The 18,764-nt window shown below is 53.9% G+C and overlaps 2 protein-coding genes across 6 annotated transcripts in view; one reads left to right on the top strand and one right to left on the bottom strand.

Moving 5' to 3' along the window:
* Positions 1-10,763, top strand: part of PRRX2 (paired related homeobox 2) — a 23,822-nt gene extending 13,059 nt beyond the window's left edge. Inside the window, exons 2-4 of the mRNA XM_064676897.1 lie at positions 7,079-7,263; positions 7,421-7,599; positions 8,138-10,763. Coding sequence (XP_064532967.1) covers positions 7,079-7,263; positions 7,421-7,599; positions 8,138-8,273 — 500 coding nt within the window. The 3' untranslated portion in view covers positions 8,274-10,763. The remainder of the gene's footprint in view (positions 1-7,078; positions 7,264-7,420; positions 7,600-8,137) is intronic.
* PTGES (prostaglandin E synthase) overlaps positions 6,228-18,764 on the bottom strand; it is a 32,519-nt gene continuing 19,982 nt past the window's right edge. For all 5 annotated transcript variants that reach the window (XM_064676901.1, XM_064676900.1, XM_064676898.1 and 2 more), the window contains one exon: positions 6,228-18,764. In XM_064676901.1, coding sequence (XP_064532971.1) covers positions 18,515-18,764 — 250 coding nt within the window. In that variant the 3' untranslated portion in view covers positions 6,228-18,514.

The raw sequence follows: 18,764 nt of genomic DNA, 5'->3' as shown, positions 1-18,764 counted from the left end.
CTGCTGGGCATGTCAAAGCCTCAGGGCTTTACTTGCAGCCCTGTGGATTTCACCAGCTTTCAGCTTTCAGGGCATCCTGTTTAAATCACAACAAGTGGCTCAGCTGGCTGGTTCCTCACCTGGTTCCCTTCTTCATCTCCTTCATCCCCTCTCTTCCTCCCTCATCACTGTGACCTCCTGATCTTGGCCCTCTCGTGTGCTTGGGTTTTGCAGCAGATACATCACAGCTGCCCTTCCCGGAGAGGCGGCTTTGTATCTGCTCACGGCTCTCACCAGTGAACTTGGTGGCTAATAACAGGCTGGGACCATCCCTAAGAGAAGCAGGGTCCCACAACACAGGGATCTTCCTTTTCAGGTTCCTTCTGTCCCCAGTACCCATCTAAGCATTCCATTCCCAATGCATTTGCTGCGCTAAAGAAGGGGATGAGCCAAAAAGAGGTTTCAGTGCCACCACCGGCTTGCAAGCACAGGTTGGGCACATCCCCACTGGGATGCAGGGATGCTGCTGGCTCAGCCAGCTCTCCAGGACCTTCCCAGCTTGCTCAGGCTTTTGGCTGGACATTCTGTGATGGGTGCTCAGACACCGCACACCATCCCCGGCATCTGGGGGTGCGAGGGGAAAAGCCTTCTGGGCTCAGGAGAGCATTCCTTCTGGGAGTGCTCCATGCAGGCTATGCATGGAACATTCCCAGGGTTGCAGCACTGCCAGGCAGGATTCTCCCAGAAACTGGGTGTCTCTGTGGCTGGGGTAGTGAACCAAGGCTCTGGGTGGTTTCTGGCTGGTGCAGAGGCAGCTCTATAACCATAAAACAGTCTGCTGCTGCCTGTCAGTGAGCACAGGCTAAGGCCCTCCCGGGACAGCCTTGGCCTCTTTCTTGGTCCAGGCTTTTGCTGCTCCTTTTTAACAGAGACACTTTTCCCCCAGCAAAACTGGCAGCCTGTAAAAACGTGTCAGCGTTTCAGTTTTTTCACAATTAATGAGGTGAAACATCCTCGGAAACATTTCGCTGTAATGTTTCTCCAGTAGCTGAGACTTGCCCCTCTCTTAAATTTTTCATGTGCGCCACTTGAGCCGAGAAAGTTTCCTTCGGACTCAGCACATTTGGACCCCCCTGGCTTCAACCTCCCCTCAGAGCCTCCAGCATTCCCAGGGTCTTCATGAGGCTGGGGTTGGGCTGGAGGGGGAGCAGGGAGTGGTGGTGGGTTGGGATGAGGAGGTCAGAGCCTGCTCCCAGCAGTGAGGGGGATGGGTTTGAACCTCAGAGGGCCAAGAAAAGCCAGGACCAACACCTCTTGGGCAGGGGTTGGTGGCCCCAAGGGGCTTCTCCCCTGAGTAGGGGTGTGAAACCACCCAGAAAACAAGATTTATGCCGATAGGGTTTTGCCCCCAAGCTGTGACGCTGCGTTGGTCCTGTGCACCCAGGCTGGGTTCACTGGTGGGTGCAGGAAAGTGCACAGAACCACAGTTCTGTGACCCAGCACACATGAGGGGGCAGCTTTCCAGCTGCTTCTCAGCCCTCTAGGGTTCCCAAGATGATCTGGGGAGATTTAAGACCTGTAAGTGGCATAGGCAGCTCCCACCATCAGTTTTGCAACAAGCCCTGTGCTGCCTGTGCCTGTGAACAGGGACAATTGTCTGTCTTCCCTCTGGCCTGTGGAGCATCCCTCCTGCCATCCCTCCTGCCATCCCTCCTCCCTGCAAACCCCTCTCAGGCTCCCAGACTGTCCCCAACCACGTCCCAAGACAGGGCAGTAGCTGGAAGTAGCTGCTGGAAAGGGGGTGCAGCTGCGCTCAGCTGCCCATGCACCCCCAAATCACACCTTGGGGTGTCTCAGCTGACGGTTACAGGACAAAAAGGAGCTGGAGCAGGCAGGCACTGCGGAGGGGCAATTCCCAAACCCCAGAGCTTCACTCCAGCTCGCTGCGATCCGAGGGGAAACGCTTCCTCCCCATCGCATGATTTAGAGGAACAAGTTAAACAGTTGCACATGAAACTCTGGCGCACGTCATCGCTGGAGCTCTCCTCGCTTCCCCCGAGTGTCTAAAGGGATGAAGGGAGTGCACATGTTTACCGAGAGAGACCATGGGAGAAACGAAAGACATTGTTTTTCCAAAGGATTTCTTGGCTGTAAAAGACCTCCACCACCCTGTGGCTTCCCTGATGAAGGCCCAGCGTTAATTTGTTAAATCCACATCAAGTGCCCGGAGAACCCGTTGTTTATTTTTGCTAATTCAGCCGGCCGAGATCAAATTGGGGTTTTATTTGTTAAGGATAAACCTTAATTAATAAAAGCTATTTATTTAGTTAGAGCTGGCCGCAGCCTGAGGGTCAGATATGCCACGATCATTATTTCAAGTAAAACAAACCCAAAACGTCTCTCAACAGTTTGAAAAACGTAGAAACTTAGAGGGCTGAATTTATTTGTCTTAGGAAGAATTTACAGCTAATTCCCTCCAGGCTATTTCAACCCTTAAATTATATCCGAGAAGAAAAGAGGGGAAAAAAAATACCATTCCAGGCGGAGAAGGGAAGTAAATGGTACGGCAGATTTGATCATTTTGGCTGGGGGGGTGTGAAAAATTTAAAGCTTAAAAGGTCTTTGGCAAACTGCTCGCAAATAAATGGAACGTGTGAAATAATTTAATGGCAGAAAACTGTTCGGGGCTGTGGGGTCTGTGGCACAGTGGAAAATGAAACACGTTGGGGGAGATGTAGCCTGGGCTTTTTTGCATGAGAGGGTTGAACTCACTCCCTTCTGACCTGGTCCCTGAAAAAGGGGGGGTTTTGCACCTCAAAGCCAAGTGTCAGAGCTGGATGCAGCAAAATCTTTCCCAGGCTGTGGTGGTGCACATGGAGGGGGTTTGCAGCATCATCTGGGGGAGAGACAGGCTGGCAGTTGGGCAAGGTGACATCGTGCTCTGGGATGAGCATTTTGCAGAGAAACCCCAGAAACTGGGTGTCCAGAGGGGAGTCACCCCACAAAGAGACTGATGGTGATGGAGCCCATCCCTGAAAGCCATCCCAGGGGAGCATCCCTGCCCAGGGACGCCCTGTCCCTGTGGCTCAGGCGTGTGAGCAGCTGGGAATGTCAGCACTGGTTGGGGCTGGCTCCCAGCTGCACCGAGGCCGTTTATCGTGTGCTAATGGAGGTCGTAAGTCAGAGCCGGAGCCTCGGTGGAAATTAGTGAAAATTACCTCTTTACAGCACTCGGCGGCTGCTGCGCGGGAGGTTGGGGGCCCTGCCAGCGTGGGGGCCCTCCTTGGCAAGCCCAGCGAGTCCTTCCTATGGAAAACTAATGGGAACACAGAGGGAAGAGGCAAGAGCTGGAAAAGTGGGCTCGGTTGGTGCCCAGCTGAGCCAGCTGGCTCTGCCCCGCGGGGCTGTTGCCTTTGCAAATGGGGCAGGACCCGTCACTCCCCAGTTCCCGGCGTGGGGTGTGATCCAGGCTTGCCAGCGTCGGTGCTCCCGCCTGGAGAAGGGGCTTGGGGTGACTCCCAGCGCCCCATGGCACCCGTAGGGCAGAGCTCTGCCCCTGAGCTGGCTGCAGTTCTTGGGCAGGCAGCATTGCCTGGTGCTGGGCAGCCCAGAGAGGAGGCTGGGGGTTACCTAGGGCACATCCAGCACCCCAAAACTCATCCACATCATGGGGGGAAAGTTTCGTGTCTTTCCTAACACACTGGGGCAATTTAAGTCCGGGCCCATCCTGCTCTGTGCAGAGCCCCTGCACCTCCCTCTCCCCATCCTCCCCCGCACGTCATCTTTCGTTATTCAGTAATGTTATCCCCTGGTTTTCCCCCTTCTCCTGCGTTTTTTTTTCCCCTTCAGTGGAAACTGTAATCAGTGGAAGATAAATACAGTGAAGGTGGCTGGGGAGAAAGCTCAGGAGCCCCTCTGACCTCGGACAACCAAGCCCTGCCCCAAACGAATCCCCAAATTGTAACTGACAAAGGCAAGGGTTTGGCTTTCTCCAGAGCCTCCCCAGGCACTGCTTTGGGGCAAAACGTAGATGGTGGTGAGCTGGGTTTAACTTTGTGCAGTTACAAACCCTTATTCCGGGAAGCCCATCGGGGTGAGGAAATGGTTTCCAATTCCTCCATCAAGGTGTCAGACAGTCTGGTTATATCCAAGTCCTGCTGATGGCAGGGAGATGGCAGAGGGTCTTTGGGGCACCCTCTCCATCCTCTTCCCCATTCCTTCTGCGGTGCCACAGAGAACTTAGCAATGCTCATTTTTGGGAAGCTGTTTTGAGACTGTTAAAGCATTTCTGACAGAAATAATCCAGCCCAACTCTGTACATTGTAAACCTGTCAGACACACACCACCAGCAATTAGGGTGGCATTTATCTGGTCCCACAACCCTGCAGGGCCTGAGCTAATGGGGACAAGATGTGTTGGTCTGTTCCAAGGCTCATCCCTGAGCAGAGCAGAGGATCCAGGCAGGCCCCCCAACTGTGGAGCTGCCTCCCTGCCATACAGAGATGGCCTGGAAAAAGTGTGGAAGGTTATTCCATTAAAACCAGCAATAGAGGCTGAACAAAATGCCCCAACTGAGGCATGGCCCAGGGTCTGAAGCTCTCAAAAAGCCTGGGAACCACTGGCACTCGGACACATCCTGACCCAACTCTGGTCTTAAACCTCGATCCCAGCATGCCTGCCAGCCCCATATGGGAATTGCTCAGCAATGCTCATCTCCCGTGGCCATTTAGCTCTTCCCTCCATGGGTTTGGGGAGAGAGAAACCAGCCAGAAATGTGGCCAGATCCTACAGAACTGGATTGAGAATTAATTTAAGAAACATTTCCGCCTCCTCCTTGCCTTCAGCCAAATTAGAGTGGGTGAGAGAAGCAATCACTTAGGGAAAAGTCCTACAGCCAGGTTTAAATTGGGGATGAAACCAAAAGGGGTTTATAAATTTTATTTATACATTTCCTAAGATTCTGTTGAAATCATTGCTGGTTCAGCGAGGGCAGTGGGTGCCCTTGGTGATGGCAAGTTTTGAACCAAACCCTGGTCTGTCATTTCCCCAGAAGCCCTACAGGGTCATCATAAACCCAATGAGGAAACATCTCTCACCCTGGTACATCCCATAGCTCTTTCCCAACCTGATGGTTCCCGTTTCAGTCCCAGGCTCCCAGAAAACCCAGGGACAACCATGGCTGGACTTCATGTATTTTAATCCAGCGGCTCGTTAGCTTGCTGAAGGAAAACAGGACCAAAAAAGGAGTTTAACTAAAAGGGGCAACTGGAAAGCAGAGACTGGCAGAACATTTGAAGCTGCAGGAACAAGGGCTGGAGGGAATCCTGAGAATTTTATTTGTGAGCCTTTAAACACGATCGGCAGCAAAGGGCAGCCTGTGGTTTCCTGGCTGGGGAAAGGGCCTCTAACCCACACATATTTCAGGCACAGCACTGTCCATCCTGTCTTTACCCAACCGAGAAGGCCGTGTCCCAAATACAAGAGCACAGGCTGTTTCCAGCCCAAGGGATGGTCAACCAAGGTCCAAATGCACCGACAACACAATAAAAGCCCCAGAGAAATGCTGGCAGCTGCAGCAAGGCCCTGGGAGGGGGACAGAGCTCCTTTTCCTCCCCTTCACACCCAGGGGTGCTCTCCTCTTCCCAAAGCCCCAGCAGTTTGGCCCCATCATGGTCAAAACGTGACATTCCTGCATGTGCCTGGGCGATGGGGGACAGGGTGGGGGTGGTGGCCAGGTCCCACCTCCACACCCCTGCCAGCAGGTCTTGGGGTTTCTCTGGTCTTCATGGCTCGTCCTGAGGATGGGACAGGTCTTGAGAGTGGTGTACTCAGGCACAAAGGGCCTTAGGGACTTGATGCAAAACTTAGCAGTGGACATTTCGTGGCTTGAATTATTAAGAATTAAGGTCCCAAGATGGTTTTTGTGGCCTTAAAGACCTTGGAACCCGTAGTTTCCTCCTGCTCAACAGCTTGATGGTGTCTTGGAGCAGGAGAGTTAATATCCCTTGCAGTTGATTTTGTTTGTTGCTCGAGTATCATCTGAAACCCCTGCACTTATTTAATAAGTGCCACGATAACTTATTAGCAAGTATTTAATTCTTGAGCATATTGAGGGAGTGGTGAGTTCTGCCACCGTGGCCCCTGCAATGATATAGAGCAGAAACCCCCAATATAACCCTGCTATGAATCAGAATGTCATAAAATTATTAACATTTCAAATAAATCCAAAATGCTTTCCCACCAGTAGGTACAGATTGGATCCAGATGCTTTATTAACAGAAAGAATCATTAACCAGTACCTCCATAAGGCAGAACGACAGCGAGTCGTGCTCCCCATGAAGCCTTTGCAGGCAGCTGACTGGGTGTCTCGGAAAAAGACTTCATAAACTTGCCTAAACCTTATGATATTAGTGACAAAGAGGAGATTAATCTCAGCCTGGCTGACAGCCCAAGATCAATACTGAGAAACCAAACTACACCCTCAGCTTCATGTTTCCATGAGCCAGCAAAGCCAGAAATAAACACTGTGGAGGCTGAGCTCTGCGAGACGCGGTGCCGTTCGCTCCGAGCTCTGAAGGCCGGGGTTGGATGAGCAGATGCTTGGCTGCAGTCCTGTGTCACCCTGGGGACATGCCACGGCTGGGGCTTCAGGGGGTGCTGGAGGTGGGAGCTGAGACCCTCATGTTGGGTGTGTTTTGGTGCTGAATTTCCATGGCTGTTCAGGAAAGCTTGAGCTAATGCCTTAGGATGAGCCGAGCCCAGGACACCCTGTGGGCATGTCCCCAGTTTGGATCAAGTGCTGCCCAAAAATCCACAGAGACCGGTATTCAAAATCAGATCCAGGTGGTTTTAGCCAGATGTGAAACCACTGCAGGTCTTTGCAAATATTGGGGTTAACCCTCAGCTCCTGCAGGTCCCGGAATAGGTTTTGATTCTCATGGTGACCACAGGGTTGCACATATGCTGCTCCCTCCAGAATCCCAGGTGCCCACAGGGAGTGCAGACCTCCAGGAGGGCCTGAGCCTGGCTGGGCTGTGGGGTCTGTGGGGTCTCACACAGGTCTGGCTCTCACATGGCCTCTTCTGTGCTTTCCCCTCAGGTGAGAGCCTGAGCCCAAGCCGTGGGGCAGCCAAGAGGAAGAAGAAGCAGAGGAGGAACCGCACCACCTTCAACAGCAGCCAGCTGCAGGCTCTGGAGAGGGTCTTTGAGAGGACGCACTACCCCGATGCCTTCGTGCGGGAGGAGCTGGCGAGGAGGGTCAATCTCAGCGAGGCGAGAGTCCAGGTGAGCACAGGTTTGTGTGGGAGAAAACAACACCCTCTGCCTTGCCCCCAGGCAGGAGCAGGGACTGTCCCCTCTCTGGTTTCATCCTGCACACGACCACGATCGGTAGGACAGACGCTTGGGACATCCCTGCTGACCCCCTTCCCTCCCCATGCAGGTCTGGTTTCAGAACCGGAGGGCCAAGTTTCGCCGTAACGAGAGGGCCATGCTGGCCAACAGATCAGCATCACTCCTCAAATCCTACAGCCAAGAGGCAGCCATTGAGCAGCCCATGGCACCACGACCCACCGCACTGACCCCGGAGTATCTCTCCTGGACCAGCACCTCCCCGTACAGGTAGGTGGAGGCTTTGGAGGAGCTGGGGAGAGGTGGCCATAGGGCTGCCTAGGGACCAGTCCACTGTAGGAATGCAGCCTTGTGCTGCTGCTGGGGATTTAGGGAGTTTTACAGGGCCAAAACGAGCTTGTCTGACTTTGCTTTGGGAACCCCTTTCATCTCTGAGCACCCACTGCCTGTTGCTGAGCAAGCTTCTCTGTCTCCATGCATTTTGGGGCCCTGGTACTCGCAAGGGATTCGCCTGGCCTCATGCTGACCCTTCCCACATCTCGGCACAGGAGGTGACATAGGTCCCTTCTGGTTCCCAGCTGTTCACGACCAGCCATCTCGTCCAAAAGCTCAAGGCAGGGCTTCCTGGTGCATACTTTGAGGGGTTCCCACATCCAGCCGCCCATAAAAATGCTGAAGCCTTGGCTGCTCTTGTGGGAGATCTCTGAGAGGGAAGGGGCAGTCTGGCCTGGGAAGCCGGCAGGACCACGAGGGGCATGGGGACTTCTCCACGGGCAACGCCTCATTCCTCCCTGCTCCCTCCCCGCAGCACTGTGCCCTCCTACAGCTCCAGCGGGACCGCGACGCCCACCCAAGGGGTGAACATGGCCAACAGCATCGCCAGCCTGCGCCTCAAAGCCAAAGAGTTCAGCCTCCATCAGAACCAGGTGCCGACCGTGAACTGATCAGGGCAAAGCCCGCCCAGTGGCCTCATCCAGGATACAACGTGGAGCTCCTGTGGCGGTCCAGGACGAATCCGCCACCTGCCCAACACATGTCACTCATCCAGTGTGTCTCAGCACCTCTTCTCTCCTCTTCCCTTCCCTTTTGAAGGTAGAGTCAGTCCCCAGGCCGAAGTGGCACATAATTATAGCCACATATGGAGCAAACTTGGTTAGAAATTTGCTTTTCCGCACACCCTTATAATAACGGCTATATATACACACACATACCCCCCACGCGCTCTTCGAGGACAAACAGACTTGCCAAGGGAACAAGAATTTGCTTCCAAACATGGAAGGATCTTGGACTATTGGATTTGACCAATTTGGGTATCTCGCCCAGAGAGCCAAAGAGTTCTTGGGTCTTCTCCTCCCGCGGGGACGTGCAGCGGTGGGAGGACCACGAGCTCCCCTTTCCGCCAGGCTGTGACTTGTGGCGCTCAACCACAAGTGCCGAAGCTGACCTGTGTGTTCACCTCTTTGCGCAGCCCCAGCCACAGCGTTTGGGACTTTGGGAAGCTGATGGCTCATCTGTGCCATGGCCAGTCCCAGCCAGCCCTCTACACTGTGCTGCCTGCATTTAGGAGTAGCCTATTCAATGGCATCAGGTTTTGTTCCTTCCCAGAGGAGCAAGGAGGGCTGGAGCATCTCACCAGCCTCTCTTGGAGCCTGTGAGCTCTCCTGTGAGCCAGGGGTGCATCGCCAGTCCCCAAGCAGGCACTGCTGCCCTGCCTTGGTGGGCTTGCCAGCGATTCTGCAGAGCCCCAGGTCATTGAACCGTCCCAGGGAAAGAGAAAATTGGAAAAAGCTGTTGGGTTTCAGCTGAGTAGGCGGCTCCCAGCGCTTCGTGCCAACGAAGGCTTCGCCTTCCGGAGGCACAGCCTCCCTGTCGGCAGCTCCGCAGATGTGAGCAGGGGTCTGGGGCCGGCGACGCCACGGGGGGAGGTTTCTTTGGTTTTGCAGAGAGGAAATGGTTTCCCCCTCGTCCCACCCTGCCGTGCAGCCTAATGAGGTTGCAAGGTGGGATGTGTGGGGGGATGGACACGGCGGGGGCAGCCTCGCCCCAGCCCATGGGACTGAGCCGTGGAGAGACGCAGCCTCCGCCTTCCCCTGCCAGTCCCGTGGCAATGGGGAATGAGCCAGAGGGATGGAGGTGTTACCCTCTGGAAACCAGGCCACCCTTTCCTCTCCCACCACAAAATACCACCAGCCAGGCGTGGGGACACCACCAGCTCAGAGGGGTGGCCCGGACAGAGAAGGCACCAGCCCTACTCGCCTGGAAGGGCTTGGCTTGGGGACTGTAGCAGCAGGTCTGAGGATGAACAGAGCAACTGCTGAGGTGCTTCCTCCAGATAAACATCCTCTGGTCTGTGACACCAAGGCTGAAAGTGTCACAACTACAAAGTGACCATCTGAGTGCCCACAGCTCCCAGGAACATCCTCTCCTATTCCCATTGGGGCTCTCACTGCAGCTATATGTGGGACCCTCAGCTGCACCCCAGACAGCACCAACCCAGGAGTACTCACCCAGCACCCAGCTGGAGATCTGATGGGAGAACAAGGAGAGGAGCACATCTCCTCTGGCTGGGGGTGAACCAGCCCCTCCATCCTGCCTCCAGCCCCAGTTTTCTCTGCTCCACCCAATCTATTTGGGAATGACCACCTTCTCCTCCTCCAGCACGGCAGGCAGGGACAGGGCACAGCCTGACTGACACTGTCCACCCCATCCAGGGAGGAGTGTCACCCTAAGAACCCATGCTCTGCCCCCATCCCTATTTCCAGGGCTGGTATTTCCCCCATTTGCCATGCCAGTAACTCCCCCATACCACACAGAGACTTGCCAAGACAGGGGGAAGAGGGATCCACTGAGGATCAAATCACCCACCCTGAGAAACACCCCTTGGGGCAGAAGGAGGAGGCCCGGGGGGGGGTCCTATTCCCATGGAAAAGCACAGGGCTCTTTTTTCGGTTATACAAGATGAAACCACAGGGATATAAATGTCGCTGCCTCTTTGAGAACATTAATGAAAATAAACCCATTTAATAGTTTGCAGATGCCGTTTCTGTAAACCTAAAAAAAGCAGGGAATAAATATTTCTTCACTAAATATCTATATGTATATATATATTTGAAAACATTTGCTCCTAATCTTAGGGCCCCTCCTTTGCCGTGCTCTTGGCAGCTTATCACAGCTTGTCAGTCAGTGCTGAACTCACCGAGACGAGATACAAATTGCACCCACGGAGGGGTAGCAGGACCGAGGGATTATTGTAATCTAAGCTCTCTCTCCCCCTTTCTATTTGTACATTTCAATTACTTGTAACAAGATCCATGGTGGATTTTTTGTTTTGTTTTGTTTTGTTTTCTGCATGTCTGCGTTTTGGAAATTTTTGTAAGGTCTTTTGTAAAAACAACTCTTGTGAAATAATGGAGGAATAAATATTTTACTGAGTAGAGGCGTGTCAGTGCATGTGATGGGGACCTGGCTCTTCCCTCATCAGCCACTGTGGTTTCCCACCTGCCCTGGACAAGCAGTCCAGGCAGGGGACCCACTGTTTTGGGCAGGGGACAAGAGCCATGATCTGGCCACCTTCACCTTGAGTGATGGTGGCATCTCACAGCTTCTCCCCAAGACCTGGATTTCATCCCAGGCTTCCAGACAAATGGTCCACATGCCCTGGGAGAGAGGCAGGAGCAAGGGGGGAACATGTCAAGGCCCTGTGGATCTGAGAAGGGGTGGAGGGACCACGTTTCTGCCCAGAAATGCTGGGCTTCCCTCTGGCTTGGGAACCCTCCAGCTGATGCCTGGAGATAGTGGAAATTGAGAGAGCACAGAAAACAGCCTAACAAAGGTTCCTGCATAACAGCTAATTGGAGGGCCTTTCCAGAGCCATCTTATTTCATTTGGGGATAATGAGTGTGGGCTGTTGAGGAAGGGGTGTCAAAGAAGAGAGGTCTGCATGCTCTTCCCCTCCAAAATCCCACTGGGAGTGGCAGAACTTACAGGATCTGTCCTGGGCAGCCCCCATTAATGCTGGTCCCAGTTCACACCCATGGCTTTGGGAGCAGCACCCCCATTTCCCCCCAGCAGCAAGGGAATGGGCTGAGCTGGGATGCAGCCAGGAGCAGGCAGCAGAGCCCCTTGCTGCAGGGTTACCAGGTCAAATCCAGCGTTGTAAGTGGGAATGGAAACCTGCAAACAGTAATTGATGCTCCACAGACATCAGAGATGGGCATCTGTTAACAGACCTCCCATTCTCTGGGGACAGGGCTCATCCATGGTCCCAGCAGAGACTAGCAGAGAGTTATCCCACAGCCCTGGGAGCCGGAAAGAGGCAACACAGAGGTCTGGACCTGCTCAGGGAATTGGAGGCAGTGGAGAAATACGGAGATTTTCTCCTATACTCTCACTGCAGGAACATCCAGGCACTCAGACAGATGCTGCTCTGTCAAGCATGCAGACTGGGTAAAGGCTGGGCAGCACAAACCCAAATCAGCAGCAAACCCAGCTCTTCAGGCTCCATCCTGTGCACCAAGGAGGGCACTAACCTGGTGAGCTGGAGGCTGGGCACTGATGGGGCACATGGGAGAGAGCTGGGCCGAGGGGGTGAGATGTGGGACCTGAAGGGCAGCCCAGCCTCACTGAGGGCTCAGCAGAGCCTCACAACTGAGTGGATTTGCAAGGAGCCTGGATTAGAATAGGATGCTGTGAGCAGGATGGCTCCTAGAGAGAGTCACTCACAGGGACCAGAGCAGCATGTGGCTCTCTGTGGGTTTTCTCTTCCAGGTCTGCAAAATTTGAGCTGACAGGCAGCAAGAAGGGGCATATTCTGCACAGATGACTAGTTAAAATTTTAAAAGGGTGAGAATAAACTATCAGCTCTGGGATCATGGAGTGCTTCCCAGAGAGCAAAGGCTCACAGGTGCAGAGCAGGCACAGAGCACCCAAAACACGGGGAATCAGTGGTTGGGCAAAGCTGACACCAAATACTTGGGGCAGCCAAAGTTAAAGAGAGCTCCAGGAGCTCACGGTGCATCACCAGTGGTCTTTGGGGCACATGGACCCCGTGGACTGCAGGGTTCAGGAATGGCCCCTCAGCAACACATCCCAGCTTTTCCCAGAGCAGTGCAAGGCTCATCCTTGCATCACCCAGTGGAATCAACTCCCCATGCTGGACATCACCCCAGACCCACCACAGTACCACACACTTGACCATCCCTGTCCAACTGCTGCACTGCTGCTTTGTAACCACTTATTTATTCATTCAGTAAGTGGCTTGCAGATCATTAATGTCATTTCTCCAACCTCCTGCCTAGAGAATATCACCCAAGCAGCATCCTCACGTCCTCAGCATGTGGCCAGCACAGAGCACCCCTTTGGAGGCCATCCAGCCCCAAGTCAAAAGACCCTTGGAAGTGAAGAGCTTGCAGATCCCAGGGCAGATTCTTCCAGTGACTCATTACTGTTGACTGCTGGAAATATGTCACTTATTTCCTGCCTGAACTGTCCCAGCTTCAGTTCATCTCCCACTAGAGCAGAAGGTCTCAACCCATGGTCAGCCTGCTCCCAGGAGCTGATGGACATCTCCCGAGGGGTCTGCAAACCAGGAGACACACAGGCATGGAGAGCTGCAGCTCACCTGGCAGGGTCTGAACTCCACAGGGGAGGGATGTGCCAGGGGAAGGCTGCCAATGAAGAGGAGCTCAGAGGCATTGTGCTATCTCTCCTTCTCTTCCAGCACAGGGGCATTTTTCCTCCTAGGAAGGGCACATCCATCAGCAGAACTAATTTCTGCAGGAGAGCTGGTCTCCATCCATACACCACAACTTCAGGAGCAGGGGAAGGTTGCAAGGCCATTTGCAAACTGTTTCCTTCCTCAAAGCAGCTGGTTTTCAACCAGGGCAAGTCTCAGCTGATGGGAGGATCTCCCTGGACCCCCTTTCCTTGTTTCTGACCCCACAGCCCGACACTTCTGCATGACTTTCTGACTGATGAAAAGTTGAAGTTTGCCCCTACAATGTTTTAATGAGAACAATTTTGTATTGTCATCAGCCTCGGCTGCCACGGCAGCGAAACAAAACAGAGCTCACATTTTCCAGCTCGCAAGGACACCAGCCTGGTTACCCCCATCCAGAATGAAACACAGACATCTCGTGGTTACAGCATCCTCCTCTCCCGTTATCCTCGCGCTGAGCCCTTCTCCCTCTGGTGGCAACGGGAAGGTCTGGAGACCCTCTGAGCCCTGCTGACACCACCTACAACCCGCAGAAACACAGGTACCTGTGACAGCAGCGTGTCACCTCCCAGGAGCCGAGCCCCTCCTGCCCTTTGGGGTGATGCTCCTGTCCCAGGGGGTGTGATGCTCACCCCAAACTCCACAGTCCACCTGGAAGGAGCATCTCCTCCCTGCAGCAGATATTTTGCTTGCTGCTGCTTCTTTCCAGCCCCCACAGGAAAGCAAACTAAGGCAGTAGAGAAGCTTCGAGAAGCTGGATGGTAGCTGTCCATGGGGGGTATAAGGTTTTAAAACAATTTGGGAAGGAAGGAGGAAGCAAAGGTTCCCTTTGTAGCAGGTTGTTACAAAGCCAAGTAAGAGTCACCACATGCAAGGAAGAACAATTGTATGGAGAAGCACAGCATTGCATCCATACACCACAACTTCAGAAGCAGGGGAAAGTTGAAAGGACATTTGCAAACTGTTTTCTTCCTCAAAGCAGTCGTTTTTCAGCTAAGTGAGTCCCAAAGGACAAGTCTGAGCTCCCTGTACCAGGCATCACATCTGCCTGCTTTGGAGAGGCTGATGGGCGCTGGAGCAGATACGAGCCGGCCCCTCAACCCGTTCGCCAAGGAATGGCACCCTCCCTCCCACCCTCCATCCCAAACACCTCCAGGCCGGCACTCAGCTCCCTGGTCAGCCATGCCCCGAGCTGGGGGCTCCCTGGGGGCTCGCTGGGTGCGGGTCCCCGGGGCCGAGGATCCCCCGCAGGGTGCCCGCAGCCACACGATGGTGCTGCAGCCCCGCGCAGGGAGCGCAGCGCAGCCCGCGGGACCGCCGGTGAACCCCCATCACATTGTTCTGCTCTGCTCCAACCACCCCACCGGGCCAGGGACCCCCTGTCCCGCTCCCTTTCCCTGCCTGGGGCTCGCACCCACGCCGCAAGCACAGGGCGTCTCACAGCCCAGCCCCAGAGCCGGGTTGGAAAAAAACCCGTGGAGAGTTTTCCTTGTGCCAACTTCATCCTAGTGTGACGAGCAGGGAAGCACCGTTATGTTTTCCAGGGGACTCACCCCTGGGATGTCAATGCCTGTGGAGTTGGCTCCTCTCACTCTCTCTACAAGTCGCAGGAATCCCAGTTCCTTAAGAGGAATGAGAGGATTTGAGTGGCAAACCCCACAGCACGAGATGGAAGGGCCCCACGTCTGCTACAGGGAATGGGAGATTTTGGGAGGGCAGAGAAGGCAGTGACCTGTGTCACAGGAGAGCTGCCCAAGAAGGAATTTTGGTCCAGATGCCGCCAGGGGAAGGCTTGAAGAGGAGAGACTCGGGAAGTGCTGTGGTCAGGTAAGGAAGGGGCAAGTCCAGTGCTCAGGGTTAGGGGGACCCTGGGACTGAACCAGCTGGAACTGTGTGAGGGAAAGTGGCTTGTGCTGGGTCTCTGCTTGCTTTTCCCCCACCTCCAGACACCCTGGGCTCAACAGGGCAGAGGGAAGACACGGCCATGTGGATCATACTTACACATATAACCATAGACTGTGAAGTGGTTGGAAAGGTCTTGAAGACCATCTAGTCCCAACTCCCCCTGCCATGGGTAGAGTCACTTCCCACTAGACCAGGTTGCTCAAGGCCTTATCCAATCTGGCTTTGAACACTGCCATGGTTGGGGCATCCACAACCTGTCTGGGCAGCCTGTTCCAGTGTCTCATCACCCTCATGGTAAAAAAAATTCTTCCTACTATAGTATCTAACCTAAATTTCCCTCTTTCAATTTGTACCCACTTAAGCACCAAACTCTGTTGTTCTGCAGTCCCAGGTGGGTTTCAGTGTTGCCATTTCCTGTTTGAGCCAAGTGTGAAAAACAAGTTGGCACATAAAATGCACACACCAAAACCCACAGACTGGGTAGATGCAACCCCTGTCCCTGCTCTCCTGGAGCTGTGGTAGACCCTGGGCACATCCTTCGCCCACGCTGATGCTGGAGCAGGAATCCAGTAGCTCTGAGCTTTAGATATTATTTGGAAAAAGGCAGGGCATGCTTTAGTTCATCACTTGCAGGGAACACCACTGGCAGTGTCCAGGGGAAAAACAGCAGCTCTGATCACCCTGTCCTGGGAGAGCCCTGATGGGGATGGGGCTGGTGCTGCCCAGGCAGCCGAGCCCGGCTCCATCCTGCCTCCCACAAACCTCCACTGTGCTTCAAAATAAGCACAATGCTTGGGCCTCTCTGAAGTTTGCCTTGTGGGCTTTTTCTGTTTGTTTTTTTGGAGCTAGGAGAGTTCACATTCCCAAGCCTTTCCCTGCAGCCAGTACAGCAGGGTTTATTTTTTTTTTTAATAAAAAAGAAGAAAGCCGAGCTGTGCATGTAACCTCAACTTCCCTGAGCAGAGCATCAGCCTCAGGCACTGAACAGGCAGCCTAGAAGAGGCTGAAGGAGCTGGGTGAGGGTTCTGCAGCCTGATTTCTCACTTCCCATGCCAAAATCTCAGTCCCAGCCACATCTCCAACCACAGCAACATGTACTGGAGAGAGTCCATTTTATAAAGCTGCTGCCTTTCTTATTTGACATCTAAAAGCATGAGGGGAAAAAAAAAACAATAAAGTGGAGCCATTTTATCCAGCTACAACAGACATAGGACAGCACCTCCCAAACACCAACAACTTAAGAAAATAGGGGAAAACCAGGGAAATGAGGCATTGGCTTCCCAGCAACCTACTGCCAAAAAAAAAGGGGACTGCTGAGCTTGGAAAATACAGGCAGTTCCTTTGCAAGTCATAAGCACAGAAATGAGAGCAACCACATCTTACCTGAACTTCTCAAGCTTTCCAGGATTTTTAGGTGAACAACCAAGCTTTGCAACAACCTGCTACTCAGGGAAGGAAAACTGAGCAGGGCTACTGCTGAATTTAAAGGATCAGCACAAATAATGCACACCTGGAAAAGGGATTCCTCTGCAGGGGAGGTGAGTCCAGAGGAAAGGGATGTCTCTTTAGGAGTCCCAGGGTACTCCAGGCTCTGCAGTGGGGTCTAGCAAAGGGCTTTACAGCTGGGGATCCATCCTGCTGGGGTTGGACCCAGCTGCTGCCCAGCTGCATCTGCTGCTCCCAAAGGAAGGATGTATCTGAGCACAATGATTTGTTTTTATTGGGAATATTTGCTTCCTGCCACCAGGATGCATGTGCAGCAGCAGAGAAATGTACAGGGGTTCGAGACCTTGTGCACCATGTGAGGCAGAAAAGGCTTGTTAAGCGGGGTCTGTGTTACCCAGACATCTGCTGAGGCTGTGAGGGAGAGGTGGACAAGAGCAAAAACTGCTGAACCTGCCCACTTCCTAATGTGGTAGGAGAGCAGAGCATTCCACTCCAAACCTCACCACACAGCTTGGCCTCTGTGCTGGGGTCAGGAATTACCAGGACAGAAGCTGCTACCTGAGCTGTGCAAGGGCTGAGTATCAGTCTGAGCAGGTGTGTCACCAGTGCTCTGTGAGGCCTCAGCAAGAGCATCTCTCAGGACAGCAGAGTTAAGGGAGCAGCCTTAATGAGGAGGGCAGGTGGAAGGGGACTTTATTTTCTGCTTATTCTGTTTTCCCCTGTGGTCTTAGTAAGGCTTTGTGTTGCCCTCAGAGGGGGGAGAGGCACTGAAGACCAGAGGTTTCCTCCTGCCTTGTCCTCCACAGGGATGCTCCATTGTTGCAGTCCCTGGCACCTGGGGACAGAGGAGCTCAGGAGGGTTTGTCACCCTGGTCTCAGTCTCTCCTCTCCAACACAACACTTTCAGGTGACACTGCAGAGCAGTGATACACTCTTCAAAGCCACTTTGCTCGCTTCCAGAGCTTTCTGCAAACCCCAGCTGGTCCAGGCTGCACACGGTGTGGCAGCACTGGACAGCAGGAAACAGCTGAAAAAAAACACCCCCAAAGCGGTCACGGCACATTCCCCAAACAGCAGCGGCCATTCTGCAGCCAGAGAAAGGCTACAAACAGGGGGAGAAAGTCAGTCTGCTGCCCTTGAGAGCATAGTCAGGCATTAGTGGCATGTGGACACAGATACCACCCTCAGGAGAAAGCTCTGTCTGCAAACTCCCTGTTTTGTGTGAGCATTTTAGTCTTTCCAGAAGTCCCAGAGATTTCTGTCCGGTTCTCCGCAGGGTAAGTGGTTCCTGCTGGCTGCTCCAGGCACGATGCTCTGCATCTTACTGGGATGAGACTGAGATGGAAAAGCCACGGGTGCTGCTGGCAGGGAGCTGCTGAAGGCTGGCTGAGGGACAGGCAGGATCCTGCCTGCAGTGAGGCTCCTGGCAGGGAGCTGTGTCCCTTGGCATGAGACGAGGTGGCTCTGGGAGCACTGAACACTCCGATGTCTTCACAACATCACCCCGGAGGTTTTGACGTCCATGTTACTCTGTCTGGCAGGCACCTGCCTCCTGTTCTCCTTGTGGGAGAGGGAACCTAAGGGAACTCCATCCCCACAGACCCACATGGCTGGGCAAGAGGAGGGTGGCTGTTTTATAACCCCCTCTTCTACCTCTGCTGACCAAAAGACTTTGTGAGACCCTCATGATTTTCCCTTCCTGATTCACGGGATATTTGTGACCAAGGGGAAAAGGCACATCTTCACCTTCCCAGTTCCGAACACAGTGGAGTCAGAAAACCTCCTTTCCTTCAACGAAACCCCTCCTTGAGGGGTAGTTCATGTGCTTTCCCCCTCCTGCCCTCATCAGGAGCGAGAGAAACCTGACTCTGCATTCCCTTCCTGCTCCACAGGGAGACACATCCCTTCTCTCCGGTGACTTCCCTGCTGAATCTCAACAGCACAGGGAGTTTACCAAGGCTGCAGGTGACCTCCTTGGCAACCTACCACGTGCCCACACACACACACACACACACACACATACACACATGTTCACACTCACACACACAGCACCCCGTCCCGCCAGGGAACCATCGGAGTGCAGGATGAGGGGGTTCGGCTGGCCGGTCTCTCCGGGTGTTACCAGTACGGGGTGGTGGCGAGGAGGATCTGCAGGGCCATGGAGAAGCAGGGCAGCTGTGCCACGCTGTAGGCCACGGAGCGCGCGGGCGCCTTCAGCCGCAGCAGGTAGGCGACGGTGTGCACAACGCGCCCCACGCAGAAGATGAGGAAGTGGATCCTGGCCACTGCAGGACTGGGGTCCAGCATGGAGTAGATGGCTCCGAGGAAGAGGAAGGGAAAGATGTTCTCCATGTCATTGCGGTGGGCC

The sequence above is a fragment of the Pseudopipra pipra genome, chromosome 20, assembly GCF_036250125.1.
Source record: "Pseudopipra pipra isolate bDixPip1 chromosome 20, bDixPip1.hap1, whole genome shotgun sequence".
Lineage (NCBI taxonomy): Eukaryota > Metazoa > Chordata > Aves > Passeriformes > Pipridae > Pseudopipra > Pseudopipra pipra.
Note: the sequence above shows the minus strand (reverse complement) of the source record. Positions and strands in the feature narration are given on the sequence as shown.